Source organism: Strongylocentrotus purpuratus, unplaced genomic scaffold (genome assembly GCF_000002235.5).
Source record: "Strongylocentrotus purpuratus isolate Spur 01 unplaced genomic scaffold, Spur_5.0 spur5_scaffold_8, whole genome shotgun sequence".
Classification (NCBI taxonomy): domain Eukaryota; kingdom Metazoa; phylum Echinodermata; class Echinoidea; order Camarodonta; family Strongylocentrotidae; genus Strongylocentrotus; species Strongylocentrotus purpuratus.
In genome coordinates, this window is record NW_022145614.1 from 24293661 (window position 1) to 24311464 (window position 17804).

At 34.5% G+C, this 17804-nt stretch overlaps 2 protein-coding genes across 4 annotated transcripts in view; both read left to right on the plus strand.

Annotated features, from left to right (window-relative positions):
- Positions 1-10817, plus strand: part of LOC580315 (casein kinase II subunit alpha) — a 30025-nt gene extending 19208 nt beyond the window's left edge. Inside the window, exons 9-12 of one of the 3 annotated variants that reach the window (XR_970459.2) lie at positions 1135-1283; positions 1884-1976; positions 3154-3245; positions 6205-6318. Coding sequence is in view for 2 of the 3 variants with exons in the window: in XM_780382.5 (XP_785475.4) it covers positions 1135-1283; positions 1884-1976; positions 3154-3168; positions 6205-6326 (379 nt within the window). In the remaining variant the exon portion in view is untranslated. Of the gene's footprint in view, positions 1-1134; positions 1284-1883; positions 1977-3153; positions 3246-6204 lie in introns of all 3 variants that reach the window. The other 2 variants (XM_780382.5, XM_003728535.3) reach the window with 2 other exon arrangements.
- A 463-nt stretch (positions 10818-11280) lies between these two features.
- Positions 11281-17224, plus strand: LOC580374 (coiled-coil domain-containing protein 113). Its single transcript, XM_780436.5, has 7 exons — positions 11281-11878; positions 12501-12789; positions 13196-13432; positions 13891-14046; positions 14660-14767; positions 15441-15596; positions 16482-17224. The coding sequence occupies exons 1-7, from the start codon at positions 11775-11777 to the stop codon at positions 16560-16562; spliced, it is 1131 nt and encodes a 376-aa protein (XP_785529.1). The 5' UTR covers positions 11281-11774; the 3' UTR covers positions 16563-17224.
- Positions 17225-17804: the final 580 nt, after the last annotated feature.

Here is a 17804-nt window from a genome sequence, read left to right on the forward strand (position 1 = left end):
AAGAGTGATAATGATCGTCAGGATTGTTCCTGGCTCTCAGTTGTCTAGTTTTACTAGCTCTATGAGTACCTGAACAAGTATCACATTGAAATGTATCCAAGGTTACATTATTTCTAAAGAAGGTGAAGTGGAAAGGAAAGCAGAATAATTATCGTAGTAGTAATAATGATACATGTAATAATAAAGATAATGGCGATTGGTAATGCTGATCTTCTAGTCAATGATGATGAATAAGTATGAATCAGAATGGAGTTTGTTGTCTGTATAATTCAAAACATTGTCCTTAGGTCTGTATAATAATAACAAAAAACAAAAATGAGCATTTGTAAAGTGCACTATTAATTTCGCAAATGCTTAAATGTAGAAAGAGGTGTGTAAGTTGATGTTTTCTAAATTAGATAGTGACATTTTATTTCCTCTACTTCACACGTGCCAGACTGACCAACTGTGTTATTGCCTGTTCACAAACTTTTGTTTTGTATCTTATAAAAAGAAGTTCATGAATGTTGATATAGTTTGGTTGCCCTATTGAGCTATTTTCAGTTGTTTGCACAGCAGCACATTTTGATTGGCTCTGATCTGGCAAGTGGGTCTTAGTATCCAGGACATCGTTTCACAAAACCTTCATAAGTTCAACGACATCCCATTGAATAATTTGTTCATTCAAATACGCTTGTTTCAATGGGTTCGTAGTGGACTTGTACTACACTGGTTTCGTGAAACACTGCCCAGGTACAGAAAAAAGACGTTAGATATACAGTTAACAACTAAATGATTCATTCCCCTTGTAAATTTGATGTTTGCTGTGTTTTTCATAACTCAAGAATAAGAGGTGGACCTGTTGAATTTGGGCCTTTTGTTTAATACGTCTAGATGTAAAAAAAAGTACAAAACTTTATAAGGGTATGAATAATTTGTTCCTATTTTCATGAAGTGACGGTAGTGAGGAAAATCCGCACGCAAATTGAATGCGATTTTCATTCGCTACCGTCACTTCGTATAAATAGGGACGAATTTAGTTAACTGTATATTGGATTGTTGATGGAGATCCCTCCAGTAGTCTCCCTGAAAATTTGATCTCAAAGGCATCGTTCACATTCTCTCCTTTCTCATGATCATTGCCTTCTCCTGCAGGCATTCGCGGAAACGATGGGAACGGTTCGTGCACAGTGAGAACCAGCATCTAGTCAGTCCAGAGGCCCTGGACTTCCTGGACAAACTATTACGCTACGACCACCAAGAGAGGGTCACCGCAAGGGAAGCCATGGAACACCCATACTTCTGTAAGGACCAGTGCTGTTTTCTAACATTTAACTGGGTTAAATACTAGTCGGTTATAAATTAATCAAATACAGTCAAAACTGTCTATAGCGACCGCCCAAAGGAAAGTTGTTTTTGTAGACAGGTTCCTTTAGCATATGTTTCAATGAAAAAACATTTTTCAAGGGAAACAAAATATCTGGTCTTTGTAGACAGGTGGTCACTAAAGCAGGTTTGACTGTATTTCATAAATGCAAGTGACCTTACATACGTATTTTAAGTGGTCCCATTTTAATGGTTATTTTATGGCCCTTATAAGATTTTTCTCTTTTTTTAAAATTTGTTATTGTAGGTATATTATTTAAAAATATTAATCATTCACCTTATATGTCTTTACCTTGCTTTATGTTGAAAGGTCTCTTCCCTATTTTGATTATTCTCCCCTACACTCTCTCTCTCCCACTCTCTCTTATCTCACTCTCCCTTTTAACTTTTAGTATTACTGTTCTAATATTTATTTTGGTCCCATTCACTGGGCTAAAAACTAGGCAGTCAAACAATGTGTATATTGTCAGTAAATTTCATCTTCTCTCTCCCTCCCTCCCTCTCTCTCTCATCAATAGACCCTGTGGTGAAGGAACAGAACAGATCGATGCCACCAGTCATGAGTACGCAACCCAACACCTCAACTAGCGCCACAAATTCAAGCAGCGCATGTAAGTCTAACGATGGGCTGTGAGTTAGTGGGAGGATGGCATATTTCGTGCCCGAGTTACAATCCATCATCTTAAAATAACCTGATGGATTGTGTTGGTTTCCTCCTGTTTTTACATAATTGTATTTTGCTGTGATTGCAAACAATAACATTCACTTCAATTGGAAATATCTCTTCAGCTTTTATGGTGATTTTATGATGGTGTTTTGTTTTTAAATGATATTCACAGCTTTATTAGTTTGCTCTAATACCATTTTTGATTCATGCCAATTATTTTTAATATGATGTACATAATTATCAGTGGGATAATTGACATTTTGAACCATTTAGGGAAATTATCAGTAGGATAAATTTGACCTTTTATGAAATTTAGAAGAACTGGGAATAACAAAATTTTGTTTCGATATGCAATATTGAAGGGATGTGAGGTCTACCATATCTGGTAGTAACAAAAAAGAAATCAATATTGTATCTTGTGGTGTATTTATGAGCATGGCTGAACTTAACCGCATCAGCGGTGTTATATGCATGCTGTAGCCGGGTAATCCTAGTCAGTGTATTTACTGTGGCTGCTTATCATATGAATGTATTATATGTCGTTTATATATATATATATATATATAGATGTTTCCCTTAAACATCCTCTTTAAAGGCTCCACATGCTTACAGTATAGACAGCACTCAGATATTGTAGTTTGCACTAATCGTATTGTCTGTTCAGGATCAGTTTTGAGGCTCTTAAAATTACTGTTATCTTCAACAACTTAACTTTAATTAGAATGGTGTCCAAAGATCTAAAGATAGTGTCATTAAATGACAGTTCAATCCCTTACAGAAAATATGTTACATATTAAAGATGATCTCCAATGCAGTTTGCAGAAATATAGTCTAGAATTTTATGAAGAAAAAGCATGATTTAATATGCTGAAACTTGATTTGAAATTGACATAATTATCTTAAAAGTACTGTTTTCTGGTTGCAATAACACGTTGCACTTGGCATATGAAATGTTAAACAGGATATGTTAGACAGTACCATAAGGCAGGTCTTTCTTAAAATGTGGTGTCCTTTTAAAGCACCTATGGTCCTAAACAGGCAATATGTTTGTGTGTGTGTGTGTATGTCTGTAGTAAATATTTAACCACCACCCAATTTCCCACTTTATTTCCCTCATCCAGCATCTACTCGTAAAGGTAAAGGAGAGGCCTTTATTCCATAAATGCCTCTATATGTATTTGGGAGCCAGTATACTTCATCCAACTCACACCCAGTAATTAGCAGAAATTCTAACTTTTGCCTGGGCATGACTGCATCAACAAATCTCACCAATTAACACATAAAAACAAAAGCAGATATGTTGCATTATTAAAGAAATTAAGAAAGGCCATTAAGTCATAATTATAAGCTATCAAGAAGCTTAAAATATGCATAAGAAATTATAAGAAGGATCCTTATTTGGGTTAATAAATAGATCTTGTCTGGACAGCAGCAAGAAGTAGCTCTATGCGAGTGCAAAATAAAAAAAAAGTGGCATTAGAAAAACATGATTATTATCCTGTTAATGATTTAAAAATCCTAAGAAGTATCTTCGTACGATGAAAAATGCCACAGTTGTATAATAAGGCCATGAGAATAAGGCCATTAAAAAAAATTATTCAAAAAGCAAAAGCATCACCATGCAAATTGTAGACATAATAGGCATTGCATTAGGGATCATGAGAGGAGGATCATTAATTTGCAGACTCTTGGAAGCAGAAATATTCATATTTCCACTTACGTAAAATGCATAAATATTGCGTTTGGAAAGGTGAGGGGGGGGGGGGTTAATTCATAGACCCTTTTAGAAACCAAAAATAAAATAATCTAAATGCAGATTACAAAAACAGAGAAGTTGTATTAGGTATGATAAGGAGGAAATATATCCTTAGAATTAGCTTAGATGGAATGCTGCTAGACTATATTAAAATTTAGGTAACTAATTAACTCTTTCAACTCTGGGAAGGAAAAGCAGACATGTTATCATAAATAAGTACATTTTTACAACATTTAGCAATGTTAGGGCCATTGAGCGGGATAAAAGGGGGCAAAATAAGTTGGAAAAGGCAGATATTTTTATATTTTCATTATCTGTCATATTCATCTTCTCTCACTAATCTCATTTAAATGCCAAATATTGATACCATTTCATTTTTTGTTCACATTCTTTTAACTTTTGATACACTTTTATGAAAACACAATTTATACGGCATCAATTATCACTTCTTCTTTTTTCATTCTAAGATTTCAAAATAAAAAACAAGATAATGAACTAAGCACATTTCCACTATGATTTATTTTAAAACACTGAGTCATTCCTAAATTTCTATTTCAATATTTTATCCTACCCTCCATTAACTCAGATCTGTATAGTCCATATAATTCTTGATTCTGTTCTTTCCTTATCCGGTTGAAAACAGGACCTTCTAGTATCAGTGCTTTCCCTTTGTTCTCTCGTACTGTATTTTTCATCTATTTCTTCCTTTCTATCTTCAGGATTTCTTTGCCTGTCTATTTCTTCATCTTCCATATCTTTGTTACAAGATTATGCATACACCATGCTCATTTATAGTCTTATATTAACAAAGAAAAATCCAAATAAAAAAAATCTATAAACGCTAAATATGCTAGATTTACGTTTACAGACTTCACACATTTCTTTTTATTTACGTTTCATTTCCCTTGTGTCATCAGTTGTTGACTTCCCTACAAATTTATTTTCCATTCACTTCTTTGCCTTAACTATTTCGTCCTAATTACTCACATCTCATTTTATTTTTGTCTCTACTTTCATTACTCACTATTCCTTCTTTAACAAAATTTGTATAAACTTTGGTCTGAATACAATATATTCCCCAAGTGCCTCTCATTACCCCCTCCCACCCCCCCCCCTTCAAACCGGCAAACTGACTCTAGTTAACCAATAACCAACAAAATCATAGCCATATGATTTTCCATTTGTTTTTTCTGTTGACCTGATATTATTCTCATCCATGTCATTGGGGTATCAAGCTAATATTTAGAAATGTTAATAGTGCACTGTTGTGATTGTTCAGTTATTAATTATTATCATGTTTTAACAAGCAACATTATAATATTTATGTTTATTTATTCAGCACTACTAACAAGCATTTATTACATGAAATTACTAATTTTATGCATGGTTCATCGTTCAATTAATGTCAAATGCATCACCTTGTTTATTGCTCAGGTTTGAGGCAGGAGCATTGATTTCAATGAAAGAATTACAAATCTACTTAGATTCAGGGTAATCTTGGGTAGTAGCCCACAATATCTCTGAGTGCTACAAAAGGAATGCTATCACCAAATCTAAAGTTAGATTAGAGTTTCTATACCTCCCTGTTTGGGGTTCATCAAATATATTATTCATAATAATATCAAAAACGAATTTATAGGAACTTCTATTCTGGAAAGCCTTTGTTAGATCATGCATCCACTTCTCAATACCAACTCTGAGCGAAACTAACAATAAAGGAATTTTTAAAAAACAAACATGAATTTAAATATTTGTCTGCATTTTTAGAATAATGAATTTCTTTAATTCATGGTTAGGCTTGGCTTTTTATCAATTTTACAATCACTTTTAACAAAATTTCAAATTTTTTTGAAAGTTGCCAACTCCAAACAACAGGCTAGAATTTTCTAAAATTATTTAATAGGGAATGAATTTCTGATGATGCTGATAAATCATTAAATCAATGCTCCTTTAAGCCTCATTTGATTACAGAAATACATGTATGTGCAATATATGATTTAATTGCTTTAGAAATCACATTTGATGCTATGTAGCATCCTCTAACATGAATATAAAGAAAATATGATACACATTCTATTGCCTGCTGATGTATGATGAAGAGCTGATATTGAACTTTATAATCTAATGTCTTGCTTAAATCATTTGTAACTTCAAGAAATATATAATTTATAAGACCTCAATGCATTTGATGAATAAACACATGTCACTTGAATTTTTAAAGAGCATGCAGTTCAATCTAGAAAGTTAATTTTGAAAGCAAATTCAGGGTAAAATGACAATACAAAAAAACATCATTAAAGTCGTAATTAGTATAGGGAATGTAAATCAACCTGGTTAAAAACAACTTGTTGAAATAAAATTCTAATAAACGTACAACACCTTCATTCCATCCTCTGTCTTTCTCTACCTCTAACAGCGATTGACACAAAAGCGCGGCCGTCCGGCACCATCCCTGGAGCCCCCCTGATACCGACGCCCACAGCCCAGACCGTCTCACCGATACCCAACCCCAGCCCAGCAGCAGCAGTAGCACCATAGGCACACTATCCTCTGGGGGCAGTGGTGTAGCCAGGAGGATGAAAGGATGGGGGGGGGGGGGGGGGGGAATGAGACATGAGGGTGCTAGGTTGTGGGTCAATACTGCTCGCGATACTTTTGTCTTCTTTGCAATTTGGAAGCTCTCATGATTGTTATGTATCTACCGGAGAATAAGGGGATGGCTTTTTTACCCCAACCCATTTTTATTTGGGGGAAGATCAGCATTACGGCTTGGAAGCGGAGGGGGAAGTAACATTCCCCTTTCATTTCCATAGATGACACCATCCCTTCCTTAGCCTGTGTTCTATACTGCAAAATGTCCATTCTTTTGGCTACATCACTACCCACTGTTCCTCAATTGTACAACCTTCCTTGCTTTTGCGAGGAAGAATCATTTTAAAATGCATTTACTATAGATTTTGTGTCCTTGAGCGTTGTTAGATCAGCCATGCCAATCAGCATGGCCTAGTCTTTATTCTGAGATTCCTGATTTTGACTCAAGAGGGCGGCATCCAATGACGAGGTCAGCACCTCATTCATTGATGCTCTAGAAGTTTTCACACGAGGGCATTACCGATTTCTTTTCTCGAAATCCGGTAGATTAGCGAGTGGGTTATATGCACCTGTAGCATTACAACAAAATCCAAGCAAGTCAACTTGGTACTTTGAATAAAATTGGTCTGTGTCGAGATTGGAATCCATTTTTCTCCCCTCCTTTTTCCATGTATGTGGTGTGTAAAAAATTAACAAGTTATATTTTAGAATGAAAAGGAAAGAAGGAGAAGTAATGTTGCAAATGTAGTTAGGAATTCATTGGTGAGAGTTGCATTGAAATCAGTGATGCCCATGACAAGCATTAATTGCTTTGTATAGTAGCATTTAAAATGGGCATGACTGATTTGATACCATTAACAGGCTGTGATGCCTTCGCTTTAACGTATGATTTTAAAGAAAGCTTTGAGGCAGGTTTTAAGTTATGATCTAAAGAATGGGTTATATTTTATCATGAATTTCTTAGTAAAGATAATTGAATTCAGTCCTGTTTTCTTTTTTATATGATGACTCGTATGTATGTATGTATGTATGTATGTAGTGGGTACTGACTTTAAACCATATATGAAGTACCCTACGGTGGAACTTTCAATGGTCAACCAAACCTGCAACAAATTAGTTACATGACCGCGTTCGAAGGTCCCTCCCAGCAACTGTTCAAACTATCTTGTCACAAGCCTGAAAATACTTGAAAAATCCTCTTTTCCAAGTATTTTGATTACATTTCACAAGCCAATTGCTACCAGTGGTGTTTATATAGACCAGGGCTGAAAATGGTATACTAATATTTGCACCACACTGGAATGTGTTACAAGTTGTTCATGGCATTCCATGTGGAAAGAAATGTATTCAGTTAAACATGGAAAATCCAAAAGTGGAAGGGTGTTCTCCCTTCAAAGACTTATTTTGTTTTTAATTAAATAAAGAAAGAAGCTCCGACTACAGTGACAAGCTATACTCTTCCCTTCAACAAAATTATTCACATATATTTTTCCCATTTATTCTGAAGCAATGTTATGGAAACTTATAAAATGACTCAAATTCAATTATTTTCACACACAAAAAAAATGAAATTCACCTCATTTGGTAAAGGCTATCAAAGCTCATAAATTCTTGAAAAAAATTATTTTTTGTTTTTGTTAAATAATTGATTATTTTTCATGTTTTGTTCAGGTTAGGTTGACCCACCAAAACAATACTTTTGTTTGATTTAAAAGTATGTACACTTTGTCATGTGGAGTAAAAGATTCTCCATTTGTTACACAGCCAGTCAGGTATTTGTATCATTATATGTAAGGTAATAACTATACTGTGTATTTATGAATCAGACCGTACTTTGGGGACGTGTACAAATGGACAGAATTTTGTAGAAATCTATGATTGTATATTTTGTACCACTTTTTCTTCTTTTTGTTGGATTTCTTTTAACCATGCCAGCTTTTGGATTAAACATTTCAGTATTTACTAAGCTACAGTTATCTATTCAAGCTGAACTCTAAAAATGTTCAGATCCATTTTACAGAGGAAATCTCAGTGAAAGTCTGCTGTTTGTGAGGTTAAATGTTTTTTATAATGCAGTTCAAAGCTTGAAGAATCCTCATTTGCGTTTCAAGAAACGTTAAAGGTGTCTACAAATCGTCAGGCTTTACTTTGCAATTTGTTGGTACCAAGTTCTCTCTTGCGTGTGACTGTGCAGTTAATGGTAATGGACAGTCTACTATCCATCATTCTTATGTGAACAATCCTTATTTTTGTAATGCATTTCCAACAGATGGGGAGAGAGCAATTCACACTGTTGCCAACTTGAAGAACTGCAGTAGTTGTACACACAGTTGTGTTCTACTTCTGAAAAAAAGCATTTGCTGCTAAATGTAAACTTGCCTTTCACACTGCAGATTACACAGGCTTTGTGCTTTGTTTGTGTATACTGCAATATCCAGTTTCAAATCAAAGGGATTATAACAAGATTTATGTTTTGTTTCTCCTGAGTAAGACTTTCTTTACTTTTTTTAAAATCTCCAATCGATATGTTCATTGTTAGTGATTTTACAAGGAACCATAGGATTTTAATGACAGTCTGTGAAGATCATTACATGATTGCTCCTGGAAATAGATACATGCACATACAGATGGTGTAAGCCAAAAAATTTCTATCAATCTTGAAGCACAACAAACCTGCCTTTCAGACAGTAACTTCATGGACATCATTACAAGTTTGCCAGATTTTGTAACACTCTGTAGCAAAGATTTTATAGATATCTCAAATGTATTCATTTTTCTTTTGGCGGGGATAGTTTTTATTTATTTATTTTATTCTTATTTTTTTCTGAAACCACGATCAAGTGGACTTCTGTTTTGTGCAGAAAAGAAGAAGGTGCCATTTCATATCAAAGGAATTTTGTAACATCATCTCTGTGTGCTTGACTTGTGACCTGTCTTTTTAATGTCAGCAATCACTGTTAAAGTTTCTCTCTGTACAGGTTCGAAAGGAAAGAAATAAGATGAAAAATCATTCAAAAGATTTAAACTTTTACTTCTTCCTAGCTACACAAACATAGACCACATTGTACAGATGCTTACCCAGATGAAAACAGCTGAAACTAGTCTGGATTTTTGTTTTCCACTACTTTTTCTTTTTAGTCAGATTCAAAAGGAAAAAAAAGAGATAACAATCCTTCAAAAGATTTAAACTTTTACTTCTTCCTAGCTAAACAAACATGGACCACATTGTATAGATGCTTACCCAGATGAAAACAGCTGAAACTAGTCTGGATTTTTGTTTTCCACTACTTTTTCTTTTTAGTCGGATTCAAATGGAAAGAAAAGAGATGAAAAATTAAGGGGAAAAAAAATGAATTTTTTTCTTCTTCCTAGCAAAACAAACATGGACCACATTGTATAGAAGCTTACCCAGATGAAAACAGACGAATGTACTCTAAATTTTTATTTTCCATGACTTTGGAACTCTGATTTTTATATTTGTGATACAGTACTGTGATTATCAGTGTGTCTCATATGTTTTCTTATGCAGAATTTCAGACAGTGCCCGCTGAGTGGGCCGAAAGAAGTATTTTGATTTTGTATTTAACATGAGATGAGAAGTAACTCATTAAGTGAAATACTTGTAGTATAGTTAATAGAGAGAATTCCCAAAGTAAATTTGATTTCATCCCTTCACTCTAAAGCACATGAGACAAAACAATACCTTGATTGTTAATATAATCACAAAGCAAGTTTTCATGTTGCGATAGTTTTCATCTTTATTTTTTCTTTGCATTGTTGGCCCAGTCCTCTCCATTTATAGGTTGTAATAAATGGGTGTGAGATGTGAAATTTAGATGGACGTTAAATGAGCGCAACACTGTGTTACACTGTGTGTAGCAAGGCTTTCTTAGTTTGATTTTTAGTGATGCTGCATTTTGTAGCACCGGTATATGCATTATATTTAACTGCTATCAATGCTAAACTAAAAGCAAGTGAGGGTGGGAGAGAGACTACCCTGCTATGATATGCATCAATGTAGTAATAGCTACATTAAAAAAAGTTGTCTGGGGAAAGTAGATTTTCCTCTTTTTTTCTGTGAATACCTTTTTGATTACTTGTAAATTTAACCCTTTTTGAAATCATCATGTAGAACACTTGTAAGCCTGACATGTAACATTTCTTTTTTTCATTTAATATTTGGAGGAAATAATTTCCTCTATATTCTTTTGTGAGTTGGTTAGTTTTGATAACACCAAATGTATTTATGTCCAATGTACGTGAGGTGTGCATATAGGAAAATGATTTTATTTCAGTATTTTTTATTGTTAAACACCGAGTGTCAAAATAAGTGTCACGTGGGTTGATTATGATACCTTCTTTTTCTTTCCCCTGCTCATTTGGTGGTACATAAACATGATAATGAATAATAAATATTGAAAATTATTGTTGTCAACACTACCAAGTAGTATGTTTGTATTTTTATTGGTGAAAATGAATAATTTGTTTAACCAGAAGCAGGTGTTTTGATAGACTAGAAAAGAACCATAATAAAATGAACAGAGAGAGAGAGAGGGAGAGAGAGAGAGAGAATTAAGGGAGAGGAGACAGACAGAGAGAGAGGGCCTAGGAGAGGGGGAGCCAGATAAGATCAAGATGTGACGAAATCCGAAGGGAATGCAGAAATGGGAAAATAAATGAGTGGATGCAAAGAGAAAAATACAATTGTCAGATGATGAGATGAAGAGGAAAAACAGAGGGAGAGAGAGAAAGTGAGAGGGGGATAATACTAAAGAATAGTAAGTGAGATTGAGAGGTAAGAGGAAAAGGACATGGGAGGATAGAGAAGGGAATACAAATATTGGAAGAGAAGAAAATATAAAGTGTAGGAAAATGAGAGTAGAAGATAGGACGAAAAGGTGAGATGGGAAAGGAAGAAGATACAGAATAAAAATAAGAGAAGATGAAAAGAATAGATACAATAAAGAAATATTTTGCTGCCGTTTATAGTTCACATATTTTACAATTCAATTCTGATTTACCATTTTCTTAACTAACTTGATGTAGAGACTAGATAGAAAAATATGCTATTTTACCATATCAATTTTCAATTTTGCAGCTCTTGGTACCGGTATACGTATTGGTATCTAAGGCACACGTTCATCATAGCAACGTACAGCGTGTTGACGAAATGGAGTACAGTAACGTACGCGTACGTGAGCGTCAAGTTTACTATTCACTTGTACATGGTGCGTGCGAAATATTTCCGGCCGTGCGCTATGCAACTTATGTACGTAAATTTGGTTCACTTTTCTACACGTAATACCGACGACGAACAATTTCTAGAAACCTGTTTTTTCACGATAGTTACATAAATTGACCTTTTAACAGCAACATTATATTAAAACAGAAATCATGGCAGACAACGAAAGTGTAACAACGTCATCGCAGGACCAGCAAGATGATCCTTTGTATAACCTTTCAGACGACGACCTGGCTCAGCTGTTGGAGGATCTCCAGTAAGTTACACGGGGTTGGCGCCGGGGCGACAGGGGTCAGCTTTCGATAGGCTGCGTCAGCTCCATGAAGATTGAAGCATTGAATCAGGGAAGCTTTTGCTCACGTCGTAGACCTAAATGTCAGATTAATAAACTATTAAACCTAACCTTTTAGGTTAGGTACTGAATGGAACAATAGACATTCATTTATTACAATTTATTTTCTGCCTTTTTAATTAAGTTACTTTCCTAGGCTGTAATTGGTAGTCAAGTCAAGTGTTGTGTTTTCCAGCAGAAAAAAAGATCAGGTGAAACCAAAGACCTGAATGGAATGAATAGACATGCCTTTGATGAAATGTATTTTCAGTCTTCTTGAATTAGTCTAACTAAGTTCTGGGACCTGGCCTGGTTTTATGCAGTTGGTACTATTTTTCTTTCCATTATCTATTTTAGAGTCTGCGGTGAATATCATAAATTGATTTTAGGTCTAGATCTAGACTCTAATCACAGTTTAAGTTGAATTTAGCTGGCATAAATGTGAAGCTAGCAACGTTTCACTTGCCTTTTCTCTCTACTCTTGTCTAACTATATTATATGAATCATTGAAATATTTGTGGTCTTTTTCCTCATTCCCTTTCCCAAGAATGGGCAACAAGGCATTGCTGAATGAAACCGAGATGTTTGACAAGTACCTCAAGCGTGTGGAGCCCAACATGGCTGCCATGGCGACTGTGGCCCCCACCCCGAGTCAGTCAACGCTTGATAATAGAGTGATGCGCAAACGCAGCAAGTCCAAAGGGAGCGGTATAGACAAGCACCTGAAACTCTCCTCTGAACAAAAGTGTGACATCTCTCAGAGAGAAATTGAAGAACTACGCGAGGAGATTGAGAAGTTGAAAGAGGAGTCAGAAAAGGTTCTTGATAATTACAAGGTATGATCACATTAAGAAAATCTCACATGAATTTGAGTCATTTCCCTCATGAATCCAGCCTTTTCCATAACTTGTTCAGACTTAAGAGTAGATCTAAATGACATATATGTTTAAATTAAGAATCAATTAGCTACATCTAAATAACTACAAAATTGTTTCTTTCTTGCTCATGCAACTGGACTTGTGGATCTTTACAGCATTTACCTACTTATAAAATTTAATTTGAATCAAGAATTTGAAAAAGAAAAAGAAATATTTGTGTAGATCTCCTTTTGGTATAAATGTGATTCTGATTGACTACTAGTTTTGTTTACTACTGGTTCAGTTATGTTAGTTTCTTTTTAAATTCACGTTTACACAAAAAGATATATATTCTACCAAAGTATGTTTTTGTGTTGTATTGCAGGCTGTAATGGAGGAAGCAGATACAAGGTGTGCTGAGCTGAAGAAATCTCGCTATGAATTTGAGCGCGACATCCTCAAGGGCTCCGTCAATGACAGAACCAAGAAGGTCGTTGCAGAGAAGGTCATCAGGTACTACGAGGACAAACATCGGTCCAGGGATGCTCTCATTGAAAAGCTAAGGTTGAAGAATTCCACATTGAAAGTCCAGAAGAAGAAACTACATCTTCAATTGAAGCAGGTAGGTGAATCGTTAAAAATGTGATGCATTAAGTCAAGACCAAGTGTATTTGATGCTTGAAGTTGTTGTGTGCAACTGAAGATGCCGGTGACAGAAATGTGCAATATCTTTTTATCTTGAAATACTGTAGCTGAGAGAAACATACTTCAAAAATTCAAGTTGATTATGGGTCAATGTGATAAAATAGACAGATGCTTAATCTTTCTTTGTTTTCCACACTTAAAAAGAATTACAACTTTACCTAGATGTATCATTGTTCATAAAGCTTCAATGAAGGATTTGCTTCACGGCCGAAAGTATTCAAATGCAACTTTAATTTTAATAAATGTCTCAGCAGTATCCCAAATGAATGGTGTTCATTGTATCACATAGTAATCATGAAAAATATAAGGCGATATAGAGAAGTTTCCAGTAAATTCATATGTCAGAGTGCTTTCCTTTACTTCTCTCCTCTGTAGAAAGAAGAGATGGGAGAGGTTCTCCATGAGGTGGACTTCCAACAGTTGAAGATAGAGAACAGTCAGTACCTGGAGAAGATTGATGAGAGGAACCAAGATCTGCTTCGACTCAAACTCATGGCTGGGAATACATTGCAGGTCCTCAACTCCTACAAGGTAATCATCCTGTAGAACTCAATTTATAGCCGATTGATTCGATTTCAACTTCAAGTGTGGATTTTCTTTCACTAAGCCAAATACATTTGTAACCATTGAGCTATAAGCTTCCTTTTCAGAAAATAACATCTGTAAATATGAGTCTTTGGAACATGATTTTACTCTTGGTGGTAATTTTATGGAATTTAAAAATATTTGCATAGACAGTTATTATTGATTATGATTTTTAAGTTACCGGTATGAGTACTGCACTCATTAGTCTCATCATTCTTCTTGAAAATGAACATGAACTTCTTTTCATACTGAGAATTGGTCAATTTATTGAAAGGCACAGGTTTTTTTCTTAGTATTTTCCCCTTTAATAGACAAAGTGATAAACTATCCAAGTCTTTTCACAGCCTTGTAAAATATGTAGTACCAAAAGTTAAAGAAATTTGCAATAGATTTGAAATTCAGTTTACGGAAATCATTTAGACTGCACTAATTTACCAAACTCATGAGCTTTTTAGTTTTAATCTTTTTCATTTTATCAAATGTATGTAATAAGTTTCACATTGCAATCTTTTCTTTTCCATCATTCTTCATTCTCTTTTGTTATTTGTATGTACTGCAGAAAAAGCTTCAGACTCTCACAATGGAATCAGACAGGTTAAGAAATGAAATTTCATCCAGAAATGAACTCCTTTCAAGAATTGATACTGAAACTGAAACAGTTGAGGAGGTGAGTCCAGTAGTACATGTATATTTATTTTGGATAATCAATTTGTTTTAGAAGCAAGCTTTACGGCAAATACTGCACATTTGTCTGAGAATTTAAATACCCGGTAAAAGAATGTTGATTATTAAGAGGCTTGAATATTTTGTTAGCTTTCTCCTGTTTTTATATTAAAATGTAGAATAACTGGCAATGACAGCAATAATGCTCTTGCAATGCTCTCACATTCAATGACTAGAAATGATGTATCACTTTGTTTTTGATGTAGTACCATATAAACAAACTCTTGTCAGCAGTCTCATTTCTTAAATAAACCTCTGTGAACAATTACAAGGATGTTCTGTTCTCTTTGAATTTTGTGTCTATTTAAAAACAAACATTATATAACAATGTTTTTGTATAGCATAAATAGTCAATTATGACTTACTTGCCTTAAAACGCAATCAAACAAACAAGCAGTAAAAATGAAGATTTAGGTGCTTTTTTTTTCCTGTGAAATATTCCATTCAGTCATCCCAATGCATTCGGTATCGCATTAGAGTTGGTTCAAATTACCATGCTTTCTCTCACTCTCCATGTTCACAATGTCTTACATTGTCTTTTTAAAGAAAATAATGTTCTAAAACTCCCAAAAATTTAGTGTCAATCTCGTCAATCTTGTATTTCTTTGTGTCTCCAGGAAAGGTCTTCAGCGGAAGAGTTGAACAGGAGGCTACGGCACCAGCTTGAAGACTACAAGGTTCCTGAGGTCGTCGAGTATGTCCAGGAGAAGGCTGATCTCTATGAGCTTCAGAAGACCGTCAAGAGCTGGGAGAGGAAAGTGGAGATCGCAGAGGTAAGAAAGAATTGCCCATCGCTTATTCTATCTAGGCTAGTACCTACTAATTTCTCTGTAGAGTTGTCTTCAATCTGGAAAGTGAATTTAAAATGTTGACAAATTGAAATATGAAGGTATAGAATGCAGAGATTTGATGTACATTGATTATCGAGTGTAACATGTTGACATAATGAAGTTTTAGACATTTTGCTTGGAGTGGTATTAAAATTTCACTTATCAATCTGGGCCCATGTTTATAAAATCGTACTTAGCTAGTTCTCAACTTATTGCATAGGATACAGTACAATGTTAGTTGAAAACTAGGCTTAGGAAGATTTTATTTATATTGTTCAACTCGATGGAACACAACATTGACAGGATTAATAAGCATCATTACAAAAACACTAAAATTATTTTGAGTTTAAGTACCTTGTTTTCTCTTTAAAGACAATACAATATTACACATACTAAACATTTAGAGCAAGAGAAAGCTTAATCATTTGAACCAACTCAAATGCAATACGAGTCCTGTAGTACTCAGCAGTTTACCACAGCAGGGATAAGCAAGTTTTTAATATTTGATTTTGGTATAGAATTGAAATGTATATTTCATTTCCAACAGGTTTATGCAGACCTTTCTTTAACTAACCAAGCAAGGTAAAAGTCGAACATTGAACTATGACATAATGACAAATAGAAAAAGAGAGAGGAAAAAAAGAGGAATTGAGCTGATTATCTTTTTAATAGAGGAGAAAGAAATTGAAACTACAAATTTGTTGTCCAATATTGCATCAATAAACAAGATGGAGTGATACAAGTTGAAAACTGACTCTGAAGGAACAAGAATATTTAAATGTCTAGCCGTTGCCTAATCTGTTATCCCTTTTCCTTTTTCATTTCTAGATGGCTTTGAAGACGCATCGTAAGACATGGCAACAGATGAGAATGTCAAGTGAACATCAGCAGTGGGGTGTCATGGCATAAACTTCTTCCTCTCCTTACCTTCTGAACTCTTGCTCGATTTATGACATGCCTCTGTATGAAATATGATGCTTGATGTTACTTGTGGAATAGATGATGTCTAGAAGAAGAAGTTATCATCTGAATCTTCCCTGTTCAGGTTGTAATGATTGTATTTAAATGGAGAATTGTGACCGACTTCTCGGACTTAATTGCCACTTTTCCGGTTTGATCTTATTTCTCGGTAGCATACAATCGGATCGCTATAAAGTGGAAAACATACTCTGTATAAGTGTTAAATGCTTATTGCTATCATAATCTCAATTATGAATCAGTGGCACCCCATGTGAGTGCCTTAGCTGTAAAAACACCTTTAGTTGGTGAAATAAGGGGTGACAATTTTTTTTTCATATAGTCCAAGGAGATTATGCTCTTATTTTATTTCTGAATATTTCCTCACTTCCCAATATTCATGTAGCGTATTATCTTGATTATTTATTCGTTAGAGCTATGGCCATTATTTATTCTCTCTCTGTAACATCTGATCTAGACCTTTCCACTAGGCCTTAATTTGTATTATCTTCTATGAATAGTGATACATTATTGTCTTCTGTAATCTGACAATTCATCAAGGAAGTAAGTTTGACATAAAAGAGTGCAAACTTTTAATTAAAAAGATAATGATTCACAAATATAAAATGGTGTTCTTTTACATAGAAGAGCCCCTATTAAGCTGTGGGCATGACAAGGTAGAACTCCTATGAATTTTTACCAGTTGTAATATGGAGGGGTAAATACATGTAATACATGCTGATGATAATAGATGTTGGTTCTTTACACAACTGTTACAAGATTATTCTAGATACTGTTAAACCAGAGAGTTTTGTATTATGACATGTTTTTGATTTGTAAAGAACATTTATGTTCTTTGCAATAAACTTTCGAAAATCACAAGTGTTCAATGTCGTGTGAGTTGTGATTCAGTTGTGTTGTGGCATGAAAATGTCCTGGGCCAGTATTCAATTTGATACTCTGATGTTAAAATGTATGGCTTAGTTAAGTAAAGTGTCTTAACTCGTATTCAGACCACTTTTAAGAAATTTACTTTTGCCAGCAGACTTCATGGCAAATACTTATCTTACTTAATCTTAGCCACTAGTGAAATGCTCAAACATTTTATGCATGCAAAAGTTTCTATTAAATAGTAACATCAATTGCTGTAAAGATTGTTATATTGAAAATTCAAATCTTGGAAATGTACAGCTG